Here is an 18,182-nt window from a genome sequence, read left to right on the forward strand (position 1 = left end):
CCGCCAAGCATCCCCACTCAGTATGAAGACTGAAGAGTGCCCCTAGTTACCGATCAAGTTACCGATCTACAGTGTACTCCGTCCCCTAAAATAAACCTTGGCGGGATCCTGGGGGGCTGATCCCGGTTGCGAGATGTAGTACATACACGTGTATTCCGTTTACTACACTGCAGTCTACTACGATGGCAGAGGGTGCCCTGTCTGTGGTGGTCCTGTCCCTGATTATCCATTAGTTATCCGTGCCAAGGCTTGCCAACGGAGATGGCCCGACTCGCGTACCCGTGTACCCGTCCCCTATTTAAATAGCATCCCAAGCCAGGGTCTTTTATTGCTGTGATGACTGGGCTCGTGTCTGTGTCACTCCCGCACCCTCCTCCCCCACACGCTCACGCACACCCCTTGCTTGGGAGCTTGGGACGATCTGCGAGCCAAGCTTGGCCGTTTCGATGTCTCAGCCACAGGGGTGTGTGAATGCGGCTTGCGAGGGGGAGGAGGAGGACCCGCGCGGCTTGTCACACGCTTCTCGGCGCCGCCATTTTATCTGCCGCAGGCGCGGGTCCCAAGCCCTCTCTTCCTTCTTTCCTTCCCCATCCCGCCGGAGAGAGTGACAGTCGCCGTCGACAACTTCCTCACCCGAACCGACACGAGAAAGAAGCGACGTTGTCAGCATCCTTCACTCTCTGCATCAGCACCTGCACCACGAGTGCCATCCAGTACCAACCTGCGTTTAACGTTTTGACCACTCATCAATACCGTCAAGATGCCCGGAATTCGTAAGTTGCGCGCTTCCTTGACTCTCTGTGACCTTGCTTGGCGGCCGGCGGGTCGAGTCGATCGGGTCGGTCGCCCCCGGCATAGGCCGGCCGACCTACCGACCGACCGACCGACCGACCGACTACGGCTCTGTCCGCCCCAGAAGGCGATGGAGAAGGAAACTGCGAAGGCGACGGCGCCTGGATCTCAACCAGCTAGCGCGCCGCGGCGACCGCGTGGCCGAAAACGCGCCGATGAACTTTAGGCGACGCGATGGCTGACTTTGCTTCGCGTTCTTCCGCAGCGCTTGGCGCCCTCGACAACCTGAAGGGCAAGCTCAAGGCCGTTTTCAAGAAGCGCGGCGAGAAGAAGTCCGAGAAGAAGGCCAAGGACAAGGCCAAGCAGGCCGCTGACCAGAACACCGCTGAGGGCGGCACGGCCGCTGCCGCCGCCGAGGCTACCAAGACCGAGACCGCTACGGCCCCCGCCGGTAAGTCGCCCCCCCCTGGTGACCTGACCTCTCCCCTCGACATTAGTAGTAGTAGGGCATTCATCGAGACTGACGGGACCGCGGTTTGTACAGCCGAGGCCGGTGCCGCTGAGCTGGCTGCCGAGGAGAAGAAGGTGGAGATCGCCGCTGGTCCTGGTACGGGTACGTATTCCGAGACTGCGCAGGGCGAGAGACGTGTTTTGAATCGCCGCCGGCAATCTTGCTGACGAGAAATTCTGGCTGCTGCAGCTACCGAGACCGGCACCGCGGCCGCTCCCGAGATCACTCCGGCTCCGCCCGTCGCTTCCAAGACCGAGGAGAAGAAGGCTGCTCCCACTGCCTAAGTCTGACGACAACTCCGGTATACGCGGCCAGATGACGGGCCAGAGGGTTGCCGGAGAGGCTGGGTAGCCCGCGACGGAAATGGGCAGCGATGCTTTTTCTCTATCTTTTCGTTTTTCGGCGATGGTTTTCGCAATAGGAAATGGGGGTTCGGGCTGCGGATGCGCGTACTAGGGCTTGATACCATCGATACCCCAGGATTGCTTTTGCTTGCGGGGGGCGCGTGGCTGGCTTGAGACATTCCATACTCGATACCACCGGTTAGAAGAACACGGTTCTTCAGACCCTAGATTCGTTCGACTTGCTACCCGAGGTGACACCGCGTGACTGATGCACGGAGAACGCCAAATTGGGGGAAGCTAAGCTACCAACCTATCCAACTCGAACCTACTCCAACTGTCACCCGACCTAAGCTTACCAACCAAGTCCGCACACCGAGGCTCGCGACCGTCACTCCTCATCCGACTCATCGTCATCGTCGCCGGGGTCGGGCATGACGATCCGATTCAAGTGCGTGACCTAACAAACAGGCACGTCAGCAGTCCGCAACACAGATCACGACCCATCATCGCAGAAGGAGGCAAGACTGAGCGCGGCCACTTACAAACCCAACCATAGCCCTTATAACCCGGGCCACCTCGTCCAGCCCCCCGGGCGACATAAACACGCTGGCATCCATCTTCCGGCTAACGGTGAAATTCCGCAGCTTCAGCAACTGCATGTCCCGATGGTCCGGCACGAAGCCCTTGGGCCTGGTCTTGAGCGCGCCCTCCTGGTTGCGCTCCGCAAACGCCGCCAGCGCCGCCGCCGCCGGATCCTCCTCCTCCTCTTTCTCCCCTTGATCAGCCCCCTCCCCACCACCACCCGCGCTCTTCTTCCTCCTCCTGCTCCCCGCTTGCCCGCTGGCCGCCTTACCAGTCCTTTTCCCAGCCCCAGAAGAAGAGGAAGCTGACGAAGATGACGAAGACAGCCCAAGAAAGACCTCCCGAAACGCAGGCTCGTTCAGCACGCGGCGCCAGCGGCGCGGCCGCTCGTCGATGCTCGCGCGCAGGCGCGCCAGCGCCGCCGCGCCCGGGTGCCACAGGCCGCCGCCCACGAAGCAGGGCGCGCCCGCCGGCTCGACGTGCACGTAGTAGCACGCGTAGGGGCCCTTGCGGCCGGTGCGGGAGAAGGCGGCGGAGAAGTGCGGCTTTTCCCGAGTTAGTAGTTCCCAGGAGGGTTGGGCGCATTATTTAGTTTGGTCCTAGGAAAGACCAGGAAAGGGCTTGTTTATATGAAGGTAGGGGGACGGTGAAAAGGGGGGACGGGGAAAAGGGTAAGCGGGTCCTACCTTGTACGGCGTAGGGTCGTTGCTGAAGCGGATGTCGCGGTAGATGCGGAAGTTGACGTCTTTGAAGGGCAGCTCCGGTATAGTCGGGTCCGCGGCGATGATGCGCTCGGTCAGCGCCATGACGTAGGTTTCCCAGTCCTTGAGCGCGCGGCGGTACTCGCCGTCGTGGGCTGGTCAGGTGGGTTAGCACTGCTGGGGAAAGTAAACAAATCAATAAGTAAACAAAGACAAGATACCCTTGAGCCACGACCGCTTGTTGTTGGCCTTCAGATCGGCAAGAAAGGCCAGCGTGTTCGGGTGCAGCCGGTCGTCGGCGTACTCGACGCCGCCCGTGTCGCGCAGCTTGGGCAGCGGGACGAAGGTCACTTTGGGCGGCGCGGCCTCGTCGAACTCGTCGTCGCCGCTCTCCTCGGCGGCCTTCCCTGCGGCCTCCTCCTTGTAGTCGTCTCCGCTCCCGTCGGACTCGGCCTCGGGCTGCGCGCCCTTGGCTCTCTTCGCTGGTCGTCTTCCCCTGCCACGCGCCTTCTTCGGCACGCGCTCGCTCTCCGAGGCATCCGAGTCCGAGCCGGCCTCGAAGTACCTGCTCTTCTGGGCCGAAGAGCTGACGCGCTGGGACCGTCGCCGGGACGAGGGCGCGTGCGCTTCGGGAGTGGCCGGCGCTGCTCCCGCGCCGGCCGCAGATTTGCGCTTTTGGGCGGCCATGGCGAGTTTTGTAGGGTCCCAAAGAGGATACGAACTGGTCTTTATGAATGCGTCGATTCGACGTTGTCTCCCCGCTGTCAATGACGTCGCTGGCTGAGGGCGACGGCGGTGACGCGTGGCATCAGCTTGGCTTGGCGTTCCTCGAGTCGCGAAGCCACGTGATCCTTAATGGAATAACCCCTGGTCTGGGGCAGTGAGTTCACATACAGTACAACCCTGGTTTGTTTGTTAGTTTGGTTCTTTGCCCCACTTTTTGACAGGGCCCTGCAGCCAACCAAAAATTGGCCGTTTTACCCACCTGTTCAGCTCCTGGCTCTGGCACTGCATTCCACCAAACCATCAAAAAAAGCATCACCACCATCAAAACCATCAAATCCTTCAAAATCGGCCAGGGCAGCCAAATCAGCCAAATCAGCCAGATCAGCCAGGTGACCTCAATCTTATCGAACATGTGTGAATTTGGATGACGCGGTGGATCGAACGCAACTATCCTACCTGGCCAACCGGCGAGGCATTGAAGGAAGCTATTTTGTAGGCGTGGAATGCAGAGCTCTCTGACTAACTCTCTGTTGCGGTTGGTTCATTCTATGCCAAGGCTGCTGGCGTAGCTGATTGAGAATCAGGAGGGGTACACAGGGTACTGAGAGTGACCTGTTTCGCTTCTGTTTTTCTATGGAAGATCAAGTACTGTACAGTTTTTGTAATCCATTGTTGATTGGCTATCAAGCCCTTGTTGTGACCCACCGCAAGTACAGTACAACCCTGGTTTGTTTGTTAGTTTGGTTCTTCGCCCCACTTTCTGACAGGGCCCTGCAGCCAACCAAAAATCGGCCTTTTTACCCACCTGTTCAGTTCCTGGCTCTGGCACTTCATTCCACCAAACCATCAAAAAAAGCATCACCACCATCAAAACCATCAAATCCTCCAAAATCGGCCAGGGCAGCCAAATCAGCCAAATTAGCCAGATCAGCCATTTGGATGAAGCGGTGGATTGAACGCTACTATCCTACCTGGCCAACCGGCGAGGCATTGAAGGAAGCTATTTTGCAGGCGTGGAATGCAGTGCCCTCTGACTATCTGTTGCGGTTAGGTGGTTCATTCCATGCCAAGGCGGCTGGCGCAGGTGACTGAGAATCTGGGGGGTACACGGGGTACTGAGATTGACCTGTTTCGCTTCTGTTTTTCTATGGAAGATTAAGTACTGTACAGTTTTTGTAATCCATCGTTGATTGGCTTTCAAACCCTTGTTGTGACCCACCGTAGGTACCAAGCTAACAAACAAACCAGGGGGGCACTGTACCAAACTAACAAACAAACCAGGGGGGCACTGTAGATGCTTAGGTCAGCCAACTTCGCAATCCAACCTCGCGCCGGCCAGTGCTTTGCGAGCTGTACAGAATAAGTGTAGTTTCATTCTGTATTCCGTATTGACTAACATTATCACTACTCCTTGCGCCCTCCATTCCAGCTTACTGTAGTGGCAATGTTGTCTTAGGCTGTTCTGCTCTGACTCGACAGACTCGACTTCTTCGATTGCAATTAGCGAAGCTCGCCGACGGACTCGGCGGCCTCGAAACGATTTTCTCGGAAGACGGCCTTCTAGCTCCCCAGCAGCCATTTAAGCTTGAGCCTCGTGCTTGCAAAACCCGAGGTCAATTAATCTCCCCACTCAAGGTTAGCTGCAGTCATCAAGTTGGCACAGCGTGGCATGCGAAACCGGATCACCCGTTGCAGACGCAACGTTGTACCCGAGCCTAAGCGGCCCCACCCGGAGGTGGGAGCCCACGGTGCCCCACATGTTCGGACCCGACCCCGCATGGAAATGCAGCGGCTGCTTGCTGCGGAGTGTGCTCCACACGAGTCCGGCGCAACTTTCCCATCACCGAGCACTTCTCATATCCAGGCCCGGAGGGTCCGACAGTGTACAGCACAGTCAGGCCCTATCTTAGATAGCGCACTTACAAATACCTTACCCTATCTGCTCACCTTCACTGGCCACCCCGCTATCATGCACCACCACCTAGCAACCCACGAGCAGCCCAGCTAAACACAGACCTTGAAACCCACCTAGATTCCGGCCCTCATCCACCACCAAACTTCCCTCTCACACACTTTCCGTTTCTGCAACCCCAGAAACCATGACCGCCGAAACAACAACAACAACCCCCTCCCCCTCCCCCGACCCGCACCCGCACCTCACCGCCCTCCGCCGCGACGGCTTCGTGATCGTGCGCTCGCTGCTGACGCCCGCCGAGCTGGCAGACCTGCGCGCCGCCGCGGGGCGCCTGACCGCCGCCGCGCGCGCGGGCGCCTGGCCGTATGTGCGCACCGTCGGCAAGCAGTTCCCGCCGTGGGACGGCTCGCTGGTGCCTTCGCGCGCGGGCATCTGGGGCGTGCAGCACCTCCTGCATCCGGACCTGCCGGTGCAGGAAGAGGGAGATCGGGGAGTGTTTGTGCGCGCGTATTTCCATGCTGGTGTGCTGCGCGTGGCGAGGGAGTTGCTTTCGCTTTCGGATGCCGAGGGCGAGGGCGAGGGCGAAGGGGGTGATGGGGATGGTGAGGGGGATGATGGCGATGGCTTGACGATGGAGCTGTTCAACATGCTGGTGCGGCCGGACGGCGGGCGGGGGTTCGCGCTGCGCTGGCACCGCGACGACATCCCCGCCACCGCGACCGCCGAGGAGGAGGCCGCGCGGCTGAAGAAGCCCGGCGAGCCGTACGTGCACACGCAGTGGAACCTGCCGCTGTATGACGACGACAGCTTGATCGTCGTGCCCGGCAGCCACGCGCGCCCGCGCACCGACGCCGAGAGGGCCGCCGATCCGTACGCCGACCCGCTGGAGGGGCAGGTCACTGTGCGGCTGAACGCCGGGGACTGCGTGTTTTACGATAACAATATCCTGCACCGCGGGGTGTATGACGCCGAGAAGGAGAGGATGACGCTGCATGGGTCGGTCGGGCATGTGAACGGGAGTCGAGAGCGGGCGCGGAACGTGCTGCAGCACGGCGTCGCCGAGTGGGTTGACCGCTGCGACTTCTCGGTGCTGGGTGAGGGGAAGAAGAGGCGGATGGCGGAAGCGATGCGCAGGAGGCTGATCGAGCTGGGCAGGGAGAACCAGGGGCGGGATGTTGGGTATTCGCTGGAGGGGTAGCAAAGTCGTCTCTATTTGTCATGGAGAGTGGTCGGTCGGTATGCGACAGGAAATCCGCACACACCTCCCTCGTACGTCCACATTTATGTACATGTATGTACACTAGTACCCTGCTACCCCCATGCCCGGTGCCACTCTTAGGAGGGCCTAACCGCTCTTATAAACCGCCACGTTCGACGCAAACGTATTCACATTGTCCGCGTAGTACGCCACCTGCGCGCCGTCGCGGTTGAGCATGCTCCGGGCGCCGATCGTGTTGAGGTTGTACACGTTGACGTTGGAGGCGGAGCCCTCGATCGAGGCGATGCGCTGCTGGCACGTCTCGCCGGCCGAGAAGGTCGAGCAGTCGGTGCTGTAGTTGTCGAAGAACGAGTACAGCCCGGCCCCGTACACGAGCACGTCGTGCGAGCCGATCACCCGCAGGGCCCACGCGTCCGCGCAGTTGCCCGACACGCCCGCGCACGACGCCGAGAAGTCGGGGTCGTTGAGCGAGCTCACCACGCTGTACGGCACCAGCGCGTTCGGCGTCGGCTGGAAGTACGGCGTCTCCGTCTGGATCTGGCCCATGAAGATGTTGCCCGTGTTGGCCAGCTGGTACTGGTAGAGCACGAAGTGCTCGACCGCCGTGCCCCACAGCCACAGGGGGCCGGACTGGGACTCGATGTCTGTTTTTCAGTTTTAGTTAGCGTCTGCTTGGCTGAGTGCAGGTGCATAGGTAGGAATGGCCAACCACTTACACAGTCCTCGCCCGCTGTAGAGGCTGATCTGCGTGTTCTGCGCATCGTCAATGTCGTGATCGGCAGTCCTGCGTCATCGTGTCAGCTTTGGGACCCGAGCGCCCCCCACTTTTTTCCCCCACAGGCAACCTTACCAGATCCACACGTTCTCCATGTACAGCCCGCTGGCCCCCTTGGTCACATGCATGCCCATGAACGCCGTCAGGCAGTTCGAGTTCACCGTCGAGCTCCCAGGTGTCTTGGGGCACTGCGCCACCTGCTGCTGCGAGCCCGTGTAGCCGCCGATGCGGACGTGGACGTCCCACATGCCGCTGGGCGTCCCGGAGCTCGCGAGGTTCCACTCGATGCAGACGGCGCCGGCCTGCACGTTCTGCGTCGACACGATGAAGTCGCTCAGCTCAACCTGCCCGGCCTGGCCCGAGCTGCTGCCGACCTGGACGACCGGCTGCGGGTTGTTGACGTCGTTGAAGAAGGCGCCGGACGAGAGGATGACGGGGAACGACTCGCCCACGATCTTGGCCCCGGGCGGGATGCGGATCGTGCTCGACACCCGGTACAGGCCGTAGTCGAGGAACAGCACCTTGCCCTGCGAGACGGCGTTGTTGATGGCGCTCTGCAGCGCGGCCGTGTCGTCGGTGGCGCCGTCGCCCTTGGCGCCCGCGGAGCGGGCCGAGAGGAACGACGAGGCCGAGAGGGTCTCGTACTGCGGCTTCGAGCGCGTGTAGTACCGCCCGTTGGAGAGCAGCGCCGCCGGGCGCGAGTTCGCCGTGATCGATCCGGCGAACTGGGTCGGCCCGGAAGGGGTGTAGCTGTGGCCGTTGCCCCAGGCAGCGATGGTTGTCGAGCCGGTGGTGCCGGCAAGCATCGTCCCGCTGGGGCCTTGAACTGCCACCGGGACGTTGTTCAGCGCGATGTTCTCCATCACCAGGCTGCCCGCCGTGGCCGGGTTGGAGCTCGTGGTCCAGGCAGTGAGCACGGCAACCGGCACGTTGGTGAAGCTGCTGTCGATGAGGGTCACGGAGCCGACGTTCAGGGCGCTGGAGCCCCCGGCCGACATATCGATGCCGACCTGGCAGTTGTTGATGGACAGCCCGTGGTAAGTCCAACCCCAGTTCCAGATTTGGATGATGGCTTTTTTTCGTTGTTGCCAGTGGTTAGCGTTCACATTGCTCGGGGGGGGGGGGGGGGGTGCGGATGACCGAACCGAGACTCACCGGTCTTGCAGTTGTTGAATTTCAGGTTCCGCATGGTATACTGCTGATTGCCCATGCTGGCGCCAGTCGCACCGCCGTTGAAGGTGAGGTCGGTTAGGAAACCTCCGCTTCCCTCCTCCATGAACAGCCCGACGTGGACTACATCCGAGGTAGCGGGCATGTTGAAGACGATGTTCTGGAGGCTGGTGGCCTGCGCTGTGGGCCAATGGATCCCTGTCGCGGCCGTTGCCGGCGGGATGTTCGTCGTGTCGATGACGAAGTTGCGCACCTGGCGGAAGAAGACGTTGACCGACTTCCAGTTGAGGGTTGACGTGTAGTAGGGGTTGCCATCGATGAGACCGAAGCCGGCAAAGTTCGACGTAGCCTTGAGGGTCGGCGGCGAGCTCGCATCACCAATGAGCTGGGTGAAGTAGGCTGGGATAATTGACGACGAGATCAAGTACGTGCCGGCTGGGAAGTACACAACGGCCGGGGTCATGGTCGTCGAGGCCTGGGAAGTCGTCAGAACCGCAGGTCGCAGTCATTTTTGTCAGAGAGAGAGAGAGACACGTACACAACCTCGGCCACAAGGATTGCCAGCGTTGATGGCAGCATTGATGGCCGCCGTGTCGTCGGTAACGCCATCACCTATTTTCCGTCAACAACAGTCCCGCCTCATGACCATCAGTGGCCCATAAGGGGGAGCTCAGAAGCCACGTACCCTTTGCGCCGTAGTCCTTCACGTTACGGAAGACAGGATAGTTCGAACCGGCAAAAGGGGCAAATCCCTGATCTTTTGCGTACCATTAGCATTGGCATCCTCTTCAATTCAAAACTTTACCAATGGTAGTTCTTACGAGAAATGTCCCCAAGCCAGTACCCCGTCACCGTCGACACGAGGCCGGCAGCAGCCAGCAACGCCGAGACGAAACGCATGGCCCGGCTATACGTTCCCAACTTCGCAGGACGACTTTGAGGCGAGCAGGGAGGAGGAAGGAATCCGGGCGAGGAAACGAGCCCGTCTCGCGCTGGGTTGGCGAAGCCTGGACGAAAACATAGGCGGGCCGTAGTCGGGTATTATATCCCCGTCGGCGGACAGCCCCCATTCCGCATGAGAGACAAGGAGCGCTACCCGCGAGACAGCACCACGTGCGCGTTTCCCGGGAGAAGGAACAAGGGGGGGGGGATGGGGAGGGCCCAGCTAGGCAGTGTGCAGCCGCGCGGTCCCCGGCCTTCTCGGAGCTGCACATCATCCTCGGGAGGGCTTGCAGACCCACGTACCTGGTCGGCCGGTTACCCAAAGGACGCACCATGTAACGTCGACACCCCCAGCAAAAGCACCGGGAGCCACGACGTCGTCACCAGCGCGACATCGTCCCGAGCCCAAAGGGCCGATTGTGTCTGGCACCACGGCCGGGCCACGGCGCCGAAAACAAGCCGCAAGGCCGGCTTGGGTAGCCACGGACAGCTACGACTATGCATATGTCCACTTGAATGGGCCGAGATGACTGACGTGGTTGGCTTGTCGCCGCACCTAGGGAGCGGAGGGTGGAAGCTGTTGGAATGCTGTTGCCCCTCTTAGCCCGTTTGTTTAGTGCGAGAGAGACGCCAGAAGGTCCGACTACATCGTCTATGCTGTTGCATTACATGCTACCCACTTGGCTAGACAACTCCTGGCTTCTCTCTAGGCAGACATGTCCAGCGAGAGCGTGCATGCCTCACAGTTTAATGAGGGTGCCGATGGGCGGGTCATTGTTCATGCGCCCTCAACAAGTCTTCCGGATACTACCAGTAGACTGCCCACTTGAGCATGTCTCAGGGAACCTTTAGGGCGGAAGATGCTCCTGATCGAGGGCATGTGATGGCCCTGATGGCGGCGGTAAAGTTTAACATTAGCGCCCGCGTGGCGTCGTGGCCACGCTATTCGATCTGAGGCTGTCTCTCTCCCCCTTGGGCGGGACTTGCAAGACCAGGGCGCGGGAAAAGCGGAAACAAGCGAATAGGCCGGAGAGGTTGAGACTGAGGCATGATGAAAGGATTCTAACTACCGTATGTAGATGAAAGGGGTCAGTCGCGCCCCCCCTGTGATGCGGCCGCGCGCTCTGATTCGTCCCGCCAGCCGACTAAGTCGGTGGAAGCCGAGCCGAACTGGGGGTTAATAGGGCCGGATGCTACCCGCCAACTACCGCTCCGCTAGCCAGTGACCCAGCGCGATCCGCAAATCGCTGGTCAGAATGGGGCGACCGTGATCTGGTGTGTCTCACATCTTAGGTGACCCCGATATGTCGCGTTGCCCGCATTTCTTGTCTCGTCAGGTTGCGAGATGCCCGGTAACTACTGTGATATGCTGTCGCGAGAAACTGCGCATCACAGGAGTCAGGAGCGAGACCCAGCGTGCGGCGGGTTCAATGAGTGTGACCTACTGTGGAATGCAGATCACGGAGTGCACGATTGCCGAGACCCGGATGGTACATACATACATACCTTAACTACTGTGAGCGTGCAAGTCATAGGCTCCTTGGATCCGACCAAGTTCCCAGGCGTCCGGGGTCAGGCCCGGGCGCAGATGACCTGCAGCGTAGTTCTTCTGGGGTGTGCGCTGGCTAGAGAGGCGGTGGTGACTTCAGGCCCCTGTTTGGCAACATCACTGTCTACCGCTAGAGGACGGCTTGGCGATCTTCATCCCACCAGTTGAGGTCCAAAGCCGATGTCCAACAATATAGCCATCTCCCACGACGCCTTGAAACCGGGTGGCCATGCTTATGAACATGAACCGATGCCGTGCCCAGTCTATCTATCTCCGACAGGAAGGGCTGGGTTGCGTGCACCGCGCCGGCGAGGATGGTGAGTTTGCGCTTGCATCGTTTCGTTAGTTAGCACCTCCACAATAACTACTGTGTAAGTTAACCAACCGATCACTAGCGCGGGCGCGCTGCCACAGCACTTGCTGCCGGCCTGTCCCGACATTGCTATGTCAGTGAGGCGACCATCATGGTAAAAAGACGTGGTGCCATGACGCCAGGTCGACTGAATTTTGCCTAATTCGGACCGTGGAGGACGCTATACTGCGATATGTGGGATGCGCTGTTGCGGAGTCCTGTGAATAAGCCCTCCGTACTTCCAGGTCGTAGACTTCACTATCGTGTGGGTCGGTGCCCCGAGACAACAGCCTGCCATCGCAAGATGCCCTCACAATCGGACGCGAGCGGCATAGGCGCTGCTTTTGCGGTGGTGCGGCGAGCGCGGGACGAGAGCAGGTTCATTGAGGAGCCTGAAGCGGTGAACGGGAGAGGAATGAGGGAGTATGCTGTCATACCCCCTATGCAGTAAGGTAGTTATATGCGCGCCTGGATCGCTCGGTCGATTGACTTGTGTCCGCAGAGGCACTAGGTAGCTGCTCCTCAAGCTTGCATCTTCGCGACTCCCGTTTCCAGTCGACCGAAAGATTCATGTTGTTGCCGCGGTGGGCGCACGAAGGGAAGCCCCAGCGGCGCAGAAATAGTGGAAGAAGAAGGGCTGCTGTGTCAAAAGCGAGGAGATAGAAGCAACGGTACATGACACTCCGGCCCGTGCTTGATGCTTGGCAGTGAAATGCTGCAGTTGCTTGGGCTTGCTTTCTGACGAAACGGGAGCTGGCCCTGTTCTCCGCACTTGCGCACTTTGCTTGTGGGGTGGGGGCTCAACAGGACAGGGGTGAACAAACAGCTTCTCCAGATCTCCAAACTGGGGGCGCCTCCATACCCCACAATCCTCGGTCGCGCTGCCGGGAGGACGCACAGGGTGAAGGGGAGGGAGGGGAAGAAAGTCAACGGGGAGTGATGTGCTAGGGAGCGAACTACGGATACACTAGGAAGATATTTGCGAATTCATCCACCTCGGACAGAGAGCCGAAAACAAGGAGTCGGGCATGGAAGCGGGAAGCGGTGAAGAGAATCTGGGGAATGCTTGAAAAAGCTTTCGTGCGCATTCTGGCCCGGGTTCCGAGCCAGTCGACCGGGGTTGCGCGCTTCCTCGGTTCCCGCGCATGCAATCGTGGTGGGTTTGGTGGAAACTCACCCCGCTTTTTGGTGTAACGTGCAGCCCTCGGCTCTTGGTGTCTTCCGCACCCCGTTCACAGTGACCTAGGTACACAGTACACCAATGTGGGCCATGCCTCTTCGGAAGCAAGACGGGCAGATCATCGATCAAAGAGCATCCAAGCGGTCCGCGCAAGGCTGGGCGGGGCGCCGTTTCGTCGTTGTCAGTGGGAATCTGAATTACTTGAGGCCAGGGAGGCAAAGAGGTCCAAACAGAAGTCTAACAGCGAGAGGTACCTCTCATTCCCTTGGTTAATGCTCGGCACTGCCAGTTGCCCGATAATGGAAAAGAAAAGACTTCCAGGTGGATACACACCAGGGACCTGCCTAGGCAATTTATCTCCTGCGGTGTCACGGCAGAGAGGCATCATTTCCAGCTACACGTAGAGATTGGTTTCAACACAGGCCTGAGCAATGTCGAGTTCAGTCGCTGGAACGCCGAACTGGAGCGGGACTTTGGGAGAGCTTCCCCACCCCCACACCCACACAACCTTACCCCGGGCGATGCGGAGATGAGAAATGAGTTGAGTGGGCGTTCCAATTGGGAAGGGGCAGGGTCCCAAAGAAACGCCCGTGCCCCAGCAAAAAAATGGTGCCGTCATTCTGGAGCCCCGCACCCGAGCCTGACTCAATCCGGGCAGTCCTGGAGAGACAACAAACGACAAAACCGAACAGCTTCCGACGACTTTGACAACCGCAACTTCGAGGATGCGCGGGTTCCAAAACAGCCTGTGGGAATGCAGGTTGTGACCAACGATCGCGATATCGCACAAGTTATCTACCTAGGTAGGTATCTTCGGTAGCCAAAAGATCTAGCAGGCTAGAAGCTACCTACCGTGTACCGTGCACGAAGTACCAGGTATGGATTACCTGCAGGTTAGAAAGCTGCCTTCAACCAAACTGGCAGGCATGCTTGGCTGTGGTCGTGCCTCCTCTTGCCAGGGACGGCCAGTCAGGCCCCATTCCCGTCAGGTTCCCCATTCCCCGCGTTTTGCTACCGCACCACGTCCCTTCAGCGACCCCCCTAACAGTAATCCGTACTTCCGTATGGTTCCTGAACCACATGCTATCGCAAATCGTTTGCCTCTTCTCCGCTCCTCCCCCCCCTTCTCCACGTCCTTGTCTTCCGTTGCCAATATTACTCCATCGCGTCGGCTTCCCTCTCCCCTCCTCATTCCTCATGCGGCGCCTGGATATCCGCATTTGCCCAATCTTGACGAATCGAACACCGCCCGGGCCGGAGGCAGCTGCCGGTTCCAAGCTGTGCTTGCTTCATTTAGCAAAGCTCTCCAACTGATCGTCTCCGAGTCTGCGCTTGCCGCCGCCGCGCAGCCCGCGTGGTCCACCGTCCACAGTCCACTTGCCCGCACTCAGGTGCCGCCTCTGCCCGCCACCCCCCTCTCCGCATTTCCTGGCAGCGCTCTGTTCATTGCCACTCATCCCACTCGATTCTCTACCTGCGGCTGGATCAACTCCTTGCCACGAGACCCGGTTTTGGCTGTAACGCAGGGCCGCAGGCTCGAGCGTCCGCTTTCCCTCCCTTGTCTCGGAGCGCCTGCGCTGCAGGGAGACGCCGAAGGCTGGGTGGGTGGTCCTCCAACGCAGCGAGATCAGCCAGCCCTCCCGAGGGCGGTGCGCTATCCGGTGTGCAGCGGCGGACGCATGGCCGTGGGCGCTGGTGCGTGCACCAAAGCAGGCGGCAATCAGGGGTACATACATGCAGACCTGCCAGCAGCCCGTCTGCCACTCGGTCAGCGGCCTGGTCCGGCGTGGCCAGCCAGCAGCATTGATATCAAGGCGGGCATGTCTTTCCCCACGCCCTGATACCCGACTGCCGGTGACCCTCTCCCGGAGCACGCACACCATCGCATTGTTTTTGTGTTCTTGTGCAGTGTTGGGCTGCTTGTTCCCCTCTTGCTCATCCCTCTTTCCCCCTTCCCCACACTCGAAGGCTGCACGACTTTCCCTCCGATAATTACCCCAATCGTATCAGGCATCCCTCCTTCCTTTGCGCCATGTTGCCGCTCCAGTCAATCGAGGCGTCACCCCCGTCGCATCCTGCCGGCGAGAACGGGGAAACCCGGCAGCAGAAGCCCAAGGCGCTGCCGTGCAAGTATTGCAGCAAACGGTTCAGGTCAGTTTCGATGGACACGCGCCCCGTCCGTCTCCTCTATCCTGTATATTGGCTTACATTGCTCTGTCATATTAGGCGTGTGGAGCATGTCCAGCGACACGAGCGAACACATACCAAAGAAAAGCCTTTTGCCTGCGGCTGGGCTCGCTGTGGCAAGACGTTCGGACGACGGTGAGCTAGCCTTGTTTGTTGCGCCCCCGTGCTCTTTTTGTACTGCATCCGCGTGGGTCTGAGTCCTAGCCTGTCCACCTTGGACTCCAACTTGGAGTGTCCTCCTCCCTACCCTACGGGGGAGCGGGCTTCCCTACGGTTGGCCGGCGCCCTGCGCCTCCACCAGTTCTCACAGGCTCCCACTTTTGCTCCCCCCATCTCCCCTCCATTAACTATCCCAGAGCCACCTTGTTCCTCCTCCCGTTTCACTCTTTCAGTTCGGCAACTTACTCCTGTCTCCGTGATGAAACATACGCTTATATGGACATCAGCGATCTGCTCGTCCGCCACGAGAAACTCGTCCATCTCAACGAAGGCAGCAGCAATAAGGATGGCAGCAGGCCACGCAAGCACTCGGGGGGAGCTGCTCTCGGCTCGGCCGAGAGCCAGGTCGATACCGAGATGCCTGATATGCAGCCGCAACCACAACATCACCCAAAGCTGCGGCCGCCGCACCAACATTACCAACCAGAAGCCATACAGCCGTCGGTAGTGTCGTCGGTCCCACCGGATTCACGTCTCGCCGCGCGAGCGCCTGCGTGTAATCTGGACCTGCTCTCCGATGCCGCGACTCGTCTGGCCTCGGGCGGGGAGGTCAACAACTTGCAACCGAACATGATGCAAGGCCTCACGGCGCAACCTGCAGCAGACCTGGCGCCCGTCAAGTCCTACCACGACGCGTTGCCGTACGCTGACCGGGTGCGCGACCAAGACCCGGGAGTCATGCCTCCTGGTTATCCTGCCCAGCCTCCCGCCCCGGCCTTTGACGACTATAACCTCTTCCTGGACGACTACGCCACGTCCTCTCACTTCCTCCCACCTTCGCTCGAAGCTGATCAGGGCTTCGGCATGTGGTCTCGCCCCCTGGGCGCGGACCTGGGACGGGGTCTGTCCAAACCGCCGTCGGCATTTCCGTCGAGGCTCCCGTCTTTGGCGCCCGATCTGAGAGACGCGCCTGGTGAGGGTCCAAGGATGCATGAAGATGGGGTACGAGTGCCGAACTGGAGGATATCGGCCATGGACCACGCCGTCATCAGGAACCGGCTGGACGAGTTCTCTTCAGCCCTTCCCAATGACTTCGTGTTTCCTTCCCGACACACCCTAAATAGGTTTCTCGAGGGCTATATCAGCGGTTTTCACGAAAACCTCCCGTTTCTGCACCTGCCCACCCTATCGCCCACCGATCTTTCGCCCGAGCTGTTGCTGGCAATGCTCGCTGTCGGGGCGCAATATCGGTTCGAAACGAACAGGGGCCATGCACTCTGGTACGCGGCAAAAGCCGTTGCACTGGAGCAGATACGGCGCCGACATAGCCATGAAGTGCATGGATTGCTTCCTACCCCGGCCGCCTACAGCCCCCATTCCACCCGCCCGTCACCGAGTGCTGGCTTCCGCCACTCTTTCCCTTCGGTCCATCACGACCGACCTACGACCCAGGACACCCATCGAGAGCCATAGTAAGACCCCCGTTTCTCATACCCTATAATGTGCCATCAGCATCACAAGCTCACGGTTCCAGCTCTCCGAATACGCCGCAGTCTCGGCTTGAGACCATTCAAGCCCTGCTTCTTCTGTTTGCCGTCGGACTGTGGAGCCCGAAGGCGATTCTTCACGAAGCCTTGTCCCTACAGAGTCTACTCGCTCTCCTGCTCCGCGAGGAAGGGCTAGGAGCTGAACCCAATCAGCAGACGACAGATTGGGAGACCTGGGTTCGCATAGAGGCGAGCACCCGTACCAAGCTCGTGGCTTACTGCTTCTTCAACCTCTGTAGCATCACGTATAACACGCCTCCGCTCCTGCTGACGTCCGAGATATACCTTTACCTTCCCAACCCGTCGCGGCTATGGAAGGCAGAAAACGCCTGGCAATGGCAAGAAGCGAGGCAGTCTTGCCCAAACATCGAAATCACCCTTCAGGAGGCCTTCGCGAGGTTGCTGAGCCGCCCGTCACAAGCCTCTCCCACACCCCTTACGTCGCTGGGCAACTACGTTCTCATCCACGCCCTGATACAGCACATCTTCCTGCTGAAGCAGACGTCCTTCTCCACCATGTCGCCATTCGGACTGCAGCGGGGCCTGAAGATGGAAGACGTTGAAGATCTCAACCAAGCGCTTCGCGCATGGAGCGTGGGCTTCGAGCAGCACCGCCAGCTCCGGGCGAACGAGATGGCCGCCCAGGGCTCGGGAGAGGGCTACACCGAGGGACAAGTTGCCTTGAACTCAACGGCGCTCATGAGGCTTGCCTACATTCGGTTGCACACTGACCTGAGCCCCAGCCGGAGCCTCGAGACTCGCGATCATGTGCTGATTGCGCAAACCTTGAGTGACGCTCCCCTGCTGGTACGGAGCCCTCGCCTCTGCCGTGCGGTGGTCCAGGCCATTCATGCCTTGTCCATGCTCGTCAAGATGGGAGTGAATTACGTGGCCAAAACCAAGTCGTTGGAGTGGAGCATGCAGCACTCTTGTAAGTCACTCGGTTCCACCGCCCAGCCTGGTGGGTACGCCTTTGACCAGAAGATCCGGAACTAACGTTGTATCCCAGTGTGCAACCTCGAGTGTGCCGTCCTCCTGTCCAAGTGGCTCCTCACGCTCGCGGCGATCGGCCCGGCCGAGCCGCCCCCATCAGCAGAAGAGAAGAACCTCCTGGAAATGGTGCGGCGCATGCTGGACGAGACCGAATTTGCCGTACCGATAGACCCGTCGCTGGCAGGTTCGTCAGGCCCCCCCGGCCCCGGCCACGGTCGGTCCGCGGATGTCTCAGCTACGGACAGCACCAAGCTCAGACAGCTTGCCTGCGCGGTCATCAGGCTGTGGGCCGAGACGTTCAAGGGCGCGCACATCTTCGAGATGGTGCGCATCCTCGCCGCGGGCCTGGAGGGATACGCAGATATGATGGAGAAGGGGAGGGACAGGACGCCGCTGGGGAGGATCGGCCCGAACCAAGGGCTTGGCTGAGCCCGGCTGCGGGTGGGTGGATTGTGCTTTTGTGACGCGTTTTCCGGCCACGGAGCAGGCGGGCCCGAGCCGCCGACGGAATGGATACCCCGCGCTTGTCCAGCGAATG

The 18,182-nt window shown here is 59.9% G+C and overlaps 5 protein-coding genes across 5 annotated transcripts; 3 read left to right on the forward strand and 2 right to left on the reverse strand.

The window, feature by feature from the left end:
• The first annotated feature begins 549 nt into the window (after nt 1-549).
• On the forward strand, nt 550-1,869 carry THITE_2110405 (uncharacterized protein). The gene is made up of 3 exons (XM_003650632.1): nt 550-773; nt 1,058-1,405; nt 1,493-1,869. Exons 1-3 carry the CDS (start codon nt 761-763, stop codon nt 1,585-1,587), a joined length of 456 nt encoding a protein of 151 aa, XP_003650680.1. The 5' UTR covers nt 550-760; the 3' UTR covers nt 1,588-1,869.
• A 166-nt stretch (nt 1,870-2,035) lies between these two features.
• THITE_123729 (uncharacterized protein) lies at nt 2,036-3,617 on the reverse strand (the record flags this gene model as incomplete). Its single annotated transcript, XM_003650633.1, has 7 exons — nt 2,036-2,104; nt 2,190-2,405; nt 2,450-2,495; nt 2,554-2,774; nt 2,916-3,085; nt 3,152-3,440; nt 3,522-3,617. The coding sequence occupies 7 exons, from the start codon at nt 3,615-3,617 to the stop codon at nt 2,036-2,038; spliced, it is 1,107 nt and encodes a 368-aa protein (XP_003650681.1).
• Nucleotides 3,618-5,354: 1,737 nt separating this feature from the next.
• On the forward strand, nt 5,355-6,843 carry THITE_2110409 (uncharacterized protein). The gene has a single exon (XM_003650634.1). The coding sequence runs from the start codon at nt 5,756-5,758 to the stop codon at nt 6,767-6,769; it is 1,014 nt and encodes a 337-aa protein (XP_003650682.1). The 5' UTR covers nt 5,355-5,755; the 3' UTR covers nt 6,770-6,843.
• A 73-nt stretch (nt 6,844-6,916) lies between these two features.
• On the reverse strand, nt 6,917-10,137 carry THITE_2040561 (glycoside hydrolase family 55 protein; the record flags this gene model as incomplete). Its single annotated transcript, XM_003650635.1, has 7 exons — nt 6,917-7,434; nt 7,507-7,574; nt 7,641-8,637; nt 8,721-9,210; nt 9,274-9,347; nt 9,421-9,492; nt 10,062-10,137. Coding segments are annotated over 7 exons (2,295 nt in total), but the record flags the coding sequence as incomplete, so codon positions are not given.
• Nucleotides 10,138-14,695: 4,558 nt separating this feature from the next.
• THITE_2110415 (uncharacterized protein) lies at nt 14,696-18,166 on the forward strand. The gene is made up of 5 exons (XM_003650636.1): nt 14,696-14,909; nt 14,985-15,080; nt 15,392-16,576; nt 16,639-17,582; nt 17,661-18,166. The coding sequence occupies exons 1-5, from the start codon at nt 14,791-14,793 to the stop codon at nt 18,071-18,073; spliced, it is 2,757 nt and encodes a 918-aa protein (XP_003650684.1). The 5' UTR covers nt 14,696-14,790; the 3' UTR covers nt 18,074-18,166.
• Nucleotides 18,167-18,182: the final 16 nt, after the last annotated feature.

This window comes from Thermothielavioides terrestris, chromosome 1, assembly GCF_000226115.1.
Source record: "Thermothielavioides terrestris NRRL 8126 chromosome 1, complete sequence".
Classification (NCBI taxonomy): Eukaryota; Fungi; Ascomycota; class Sordariomycetes; order Sordariales; family Chaetomiaceae; genus Thermothielavioides; species Thermothielavioides terrestris.

Bases quoted from the DNA above. Each gene is read 5' to 3' on its own strand.
- THITE_2110405 (XM_003650632.1), top strand. The intron at 1,406-1,492 runs GTACGTATTCCG...TGGCTGCTGCAG, and splicing joins CGCCGCTGGTCCTGGTACGG to CTACCGAGACCGGCACCGCG.
- THITE_2110409 (XM_003650634.1), top strand. From the start codon at position 5,756: ATGACCGCCGAAACAACAACAACAACCCCCTCCCCCTCCCCCGACCCG.
- THITE_2110415 (XM_003650636.1), top strand. From the start codon at position 14,791: ATGTTGCCGCTCCAGTCAATCGAGGCGTCACCCCCGTCGCATCCTGCC. The intron at 15,081-15,391 runs GTGAGCTAGCCT...TATGGACATCAG, and splicing joins GGCAAGACGTTCGGACGACG to CGATCTGCTCGTCCGCCACG. The intron at 16,577-16,638 runs GTAAGACCCCCG...TCACGGTTCCAG, and splicing joins GACACCCATCGAGAGCCATA to CTCTCCGAATACGCCGCAGT.